This window comes from Trachymyrmex cornetzi, unplaced genomic scaffold, assembly GCF_001594075.2.
Source record: "Trachymyrmex cornetzi isolate Tcor2-1 unplaced genomic scaffold, Tcor1.1 scaffold5, whole genome shotgun sequence".
NCBI classification, from domain to species: domain Eukaryota; kingdom Metazoa; phylum Arthropoda; class Insecta; order Hymenoptera; family Formicidae; genus Trachymyrmex; species Trachymyrmex cornetzi.
Genome location: NW_017299806.1, coordinates 1626470 through 1632783, shown reverse-complemented (window position 1 = coordinate 1632783; position 6314 = coordinate 1626470). Strand labels below are relative to the sequence as shown.

Sequence of the window (6314 nt, the reverse complement as noted above, 5' to 3'; positions counted from 1 at the left end):
AGTATTATTCAGAAAACTTTATAATATATGAATCTGCTTTTAAAATTTGCACATTCATATTTTGTATTTCCTTGGAGATTAGGTTCCGATTTGATAGCACGATTAGCAAGCAATAAGCTCCACGTTTCATTATCATATAATACTAATTAACCCCCGACTGCGCCATAAATTGTTGACTTTACCACGTAATTTCTATTACCGGGTTCATTAGATCGAGGTGAGCGGTATTACGAAAGTCAGTGTAGGACGCCAACAGTATAATTATTTGATGGTTATGAATGTTGTAGGCTAGTATCCTGCAAGATTGTGATATATTACTCTACGGATTGAGACATTATTGCGGCTTGTACTCGCATCTCGTTTAGCGCTAAACGTGGGAGTTGTGCGATTCTGACTTTTACGAAGATCATGTTCAATGTTATTGACGTGAAAATTATGCAACTCCATATTATTTAGCGTTATGCAAGATTTAAATGCAGCTTCTAATTCAGAAAATGACAGATAGGAAAAAATATGGGATACATATTAAAAAATTATGAAAAATAAATGACATATTATTGCATAAAATAAATAATAAAATAAAATATTAGATAGTTATATTTACATTGTTCGAAGCAATATATATTATACCTTATATGTAGAATTCAATGTGTAAAATATCTTTCTAATTTTATTCATTATTTTATTCATCAATCTGTATAATCCCAAAAATTTTTAATGAAACTATCAATGACTATCAATCAATGTAATGTTATTTAAGCGAACAGCAGTTATTTTTGTAAATTTTTTTCGTATCGTCTGAGCAAAAAACTCAATTATTAGGACAATTTCAAAGATATATTATGTATTAAAGATTGTCGAATCGAATTTAGACAATGTTTTTCAAAAATATATTCTTTTTTCTTAATATATTTCTTAAACACTTCGATATAAATATAACAAATTTCTGTTGGGACACAGTTCGTATTTATGTTTCTCCCTATGAAAAGACGTAGGCAAATCTGTAGGGCTTCTATCGCGACGATCGTTTCTACAAACGTTCGAAACTCGAGACTGTGTCTAGTTGATGCATCGCGAGACAACAATCTCGTCGAATCCACACCCAGCTCGCGAAGGCGCGTAATATTGTTGCCGAGACATACGGACAACCGCGGAAATTATGATGTACCATAACTGACGATATCTTACATCACGCCTTGCCCATTTTCACGCCGTGTCGCATCGCGTCGCGTCGAAACCATCGTCGTAAAATAGGAGCGCGTGTCTTTCCTTTTACGTAGTCGTTGTCGAAGTCGAGCCATTAGCTTTTTCCATGGGCTCGTTAAGCTGGATTCTCACCGTTTCGTGGGTGATACTTCGAAGAGAGGAGACCCTGGCGCTCGGCACTATCGATCGCCATCAATTACAAACCGTCCAGGATCGCCGATCGTTAAGCCGGTGTCGATTAGATCATTTAACCTCGCCACTTTCTCGCGCGCGACGATCTCGATCGACGCGTTCGCACGTTCGTAAATTGATAGTAAAAATAGTATAAAAACATCGCTGACGCCAAATTAGAAGCTACCTTTTTTTCGTAACATCACCGTAAAAACACTGCCGGTCAGATATAAAGTAAATATCGTATCAAAAATAAAAATAAACTAATCTCACTCAAAATTAACCTGGGAACAGTCACCTGCGATATTTTTATATTCCAGCGGCGAAAAAATTTGAATTGCTGTAGATTGTTTTTTGTATACATTGGTCAACGTATTTTTTTATTTTTTAATAATTATTTTTTAAAAACCTTTAAATATACAATTCCATAAAAAATCTGCAATAAAAAAGTATATATTCTATGAACTAAAATCTTTATTTTTTAGAAATGTTAATAAGATACTTAACGTGCTCCGTTTAATATTTATTTGGTTTCTACTTTCTTTTTTCAGAAAATTGCGATTAAACTCATATTTATAATGTTCTCAAATATTAATAAATCGGGAAACAATCATTATAATAATATATACAGGATGTCCCAAAAGTTTTTGCCAATCGCTTTTGTGTACATAGAGGATTAAACTGAGTCGAAAAGTCCTTTACCATTTTGCAATTTTCGCAATAGCTAACAAGGTATTAATTACTGAAAATTGCCAAATATTGATCTTGAATAATTTTTACTCAAATACTATCAACTTTACAGAAAAACTGCAAGAGACAAAAATAATTTATTTTCTTCTCATAGAACTCTAAGAATTTTTTCGGAATTTTTTATCAACTTTTTAGTACTGCATTTTCTTATTTGTACCAACATGGGAAAATACGGTATTAAAAAATTCTGAAAAAGTTTTGAAAAAATTCTCAAACTTTATGAGAAGAAAATAAATGATTTTTGTCTCTTGTAACTTTTCTATAAAGTTGATAATATTTGAGTAAAAAATTATTCGAGACTAATATTTAGCAATTTTTAGTAATTAATATCTTGTTAACTATTGCGAAAATTGCAAAATAATAGAGGACTTTTCAGTTTTGTCCGCTGTATCTACACAAAAGCGATTGACAAAAACTTTCGGGACACCCTGTATAATAAAAAGTGATTATTAATAGTAGTGATTTTAATTGGAATGTAAAAACACCTCGAGCAATAATTTACGCAAAAAAAATCAAGTGACTATTCTTGAGTTAAAGAACAAATATAAATTCTATCACATTCCCATCTATTATCTATTTGCATTTAAGTTTTAAATTCAGAGTTGCTCGGCTCTTAACATTCTTATCAAAAAAATCTTATCTTAAAATCTCAAAAAAAGAAAAATTCTCGAGGGATTATTTCGTGGGGTTTTTTCGCAGGTGTTAATATAACCCGCCGGTCAGCTGCCAATTTCCCTCTCCCCTTTTTTCACGCGGGCACCCATGGGATTCTGCGCGCGTGAGGCGCGTGCGAACGGAGCCAGCAGCGACGTGAATGTGTCGCGGCTGTACCCGCGTGCGTGCGTGCGTGCGTGCGTGCCTTGCGTGTGCACCTTCACTGCTACACGCGGCGCAAACTTCTCTCCCCTCCGCTCCCTCATCTCGCGGCGTGTACGGTACACACGTGTATGCGGGCGCGTGTACCACTCACGCACGCACGGACACACGCACTCACACGGGCTCACGCCCGTCCTCCTCGTCTCTCTCTCCCTCTCGATCCGCCGCGGGTTCTCTAAGGCGACTTACGCCTACACGTTGTAGTTGCAGCATCCACACTTAGCCCTCCTCAGTCCAGCGCGTGCCTCCACGCGACCAACCACCACTTCGATCACTGCTCTCTCATACTCTCGCGCGGGTTCACGCTCGCGGTGGCGAGCCTCAACACACGTCCGCCGCGAATTTCGCGCTGACAGTGCTTTCGGCCAGCGCTTGCTTGATCGCGCGCGGTTGATCAAGTGGTGTCCGCCAGTGTCCTGTGCAACAGTGTCTCGCGACTGGGAGAAAATCGTATAAAGTGCGTTGGATGTGACTGTCATGACGAATGTCGCGTCGACGCTTTCTAACGGTATAATTTCATGAGTGCTCGGCGAGACTATAAGAAAGCTTCGACGCGTTTTGCAGCATTGTGACATTTATACGATAAATGTAGAATGATCTTTTGAATTACTCTTGTAGAGCTATAAAGATTCATTGAAAATTGAATGACAGTTAAACATTCTTCAATTTTGTTCTTTGGAGTATTTGTCCCTGTAAAACGAAGTAGAAATAAATTTTGATATTTCAGTGACAGCATATCAATCTTGCATTGTAAGATCTTACTGAAATATTCAAGTTTCTAATAATGCAGTAATTTAATGGAAGTTCGACTGTCTCTGAAATTTTAAGTATATCTGAAAATCATGACGTCGCATTTGACTATCTTATTTAATTTAATCAATTTTTTATGAAGGAATAAAATAGATGATTGAAGCGGTGGTTGTGTATATCGTCGTAAGTAGGTGAATTGTTCGTGCGAGTTGTATCGTCGATGTTTGGAATAACTCGGTCAAATTTTGGTGAAAATTTTGTGAAGAGTGTTTATCATAAAAAACAATTCCTCGATAAATTCCAGTGAAAAATATCGCTTGCGAGCAACAGTTGGTTAAGCTATAAGCTATCTAAAATATAGGCGTACGGTAGACGCGAGCAAGCAATCGAATTTGTAATTTTATCGTGACGAGCAGGAGCCGAGTAGAGAATTTACATTCGATCGCCAATCATTCGGAGGTTCGATCGGAAACCAGTCGACGATTGAAACGTGGGTAATGCCGCGCGTTTCGTTGACGATCATCGTCGACCGCGTTCGGCATCCAGTCTCAGCAGGACGACGATAAAACGGAGAACGACAACGGGGGAGGCAAATCGGCAGTTTATCGATCCGTCGATCGATCGGGAAACGTCGCGGCCGCCGTTCGACGAGAGAACGTTGGCACGCGGATTGGAAATCGGCGAGCGTGGGTCGACACGCGGCGCCAACCTGTTGCTCGAGATCGGACTCGTTTCCATTTAGAGGACTACGGGAGCCCAGGCCGAACTGGCTGCCGTCGCTCCGACACCGTGGGACCCGTCCTCGATCCGGAGCCAGGAATTAATCAACCGGACCAGCGGAGTTTCGAGTACCCCACTTCTGATTAACGCCCGAGCGTGTCTTTATCGAAGATGCAGTGGGATCGGAAGGACTCCATGGTAGTCTTCTGTTTCGGAGCCAGCTATTGATACCGGTTGTTTTTGATTAACGTAGCGCTCCTCCGAAGGAGGCTGTTGACGATAGGAGGTCTTCAAGACACGTCTTCGACTCGAAACCGGGGATTAATCATACGAACTTGTGATTAAATGGCCCCAACGGCGGACAATTATCAATCGAATTGTAGAACCAGAGTGAGTTTTCGAGATAGACCTTCCATTCGAAGGAATTTATGAGAATAAACTCATAAGTGGCAGTTCTTATTAATGCAGTTCTTATTAATGTCGGAATGTGAATTATAAGTAGTGCAAACGTGTATCGTGTTGAAATAATCTTAAGACGTAATATTCATAAGAGTGCGTACCGCTTAACATTTAAAAGTTATCATATTGAAAGTGTACCGAGATAGGTTGAAATCCGGAACGCAGTTTGCCTGATTCGTGTCTTCGAAGCTCAAGACAGATGCACAACTCCAAGACAAAATGAATATTATCGGATTCAAAATGCTCAGTTATTCAGTGATCAGTTTCGTGATCCTTTGGGCCAGTCTGTCGTCGGGCAGCTTTTTGACCAGCGAACTACTGGAATGTCGAGCAAATTTGACGACGGCGATCAAAAACGATACGACGTTCCTAGAGAAGGTTCGCCAGTCGGACTACATCTTTACGGGAAAGGTCAAGGAGCTACAGCATGGACAGCTGCTGCACGTTCGCGTCAAGAGGGCGATCAAGGGTGCGCTGAACGTCACCGTCGACCTCGTGGTGAACGATACCTGCGGCCGTTACATCAGGCGCAGTTACACCGGTATCTTCATGGCGCGTCGCGGTGCCAACGACGTTGGCAGGATCGTGATGCACTTCGGCCCGGTACCGCTTACACTCGCCAACCTCGACAGGCTGAACGCCGCCGTCAGAGGTAAGCTCGCCGTCAGGCATACCGTTTCGTTCTTCGCTTTCACGGAACGCGAACGTGGCGGGAACGTTCGCGCTTTAACGAGACACTTTAACGTCGCGCTAAAATGCTTCCCGTTAATTGGATAAGTCGGAATACGGACTACCCGACGTAGCACCGCCGGGTGCGAGATACAAGCGCGGCGGCTGCTTGTCCGTTTCACGTTTAATGGATCTCGTCGTCAGGCGAGAGATTTCGCAAAGGAATGTGCGCAGCTCGCTTGGATTATACAGTTCGAGCCACTGTTTATTTTTTGTACGTCACATCGGTTGATTTTGGAGCCGAGTTGTAAATCTTTGACAAAGTTTGGAAACTCGAGGTTTTCACGCTTTATGAAAATGCAAATAGATAACAGAATTTTTTTCTAAGAGGGATTTAATTTTTCAGGACTTTAATGGGGAAATTAAATTTATCTATGAACAATCTGCACGGATTTTATTAAATTATAGATTTTACAAAATTATGCTAAGAATCTTTCGCTTTATTTTGATTTGTGGTACACAAGAATTTATTCCAATTTCTATTCTCTTTTTGTTTGCTACAACCGGTATTGCGCATAATTTTCTTTAGAAATAAAGAAAAGATTTTACATTCACGATGATTCTTATCTTTTTTCTTGTATATTATGCAGTATTCTCTTACAAGAATCATGCGTGAGCGTGTTGACACGCAATGTGTTGTTGCCACGTAGGTG

General features: G+C 40.2%; 1 protein-coding gene across 1 annotated transcript; it reads left to right on the top strand.

Annotated features, from left to right (window-relative positions):
- The first annotated feature begins 5077 nt into the window (after window positions 1-5077).
- LOC108765548 (uncharacterized) lies at window positions 5078-5709 on the top strand. Its single transcript, XM_018514311.1, has one exon. The coding sequence runs from the start codon at window positions 5152-5154 to the stop codon at window positions 5707-5709; it is 558 nt and encodes a 185-aa protein (XP_018369813.1). The 5' UTR covers window positions 5078-5151.
- Window positions 5710-6314: the final 605 nt, after the last annotated feature.

Bases quoted from the DNA above. Each gene is read 5' to 3' on its own strand.
- LOC108765548 (XM_018514311.1), top strand. From the start codon at position 5,152: ATGAATATTATCGGATTCAAAATGCTCAGTTATTCAGTGATCAGTTTC.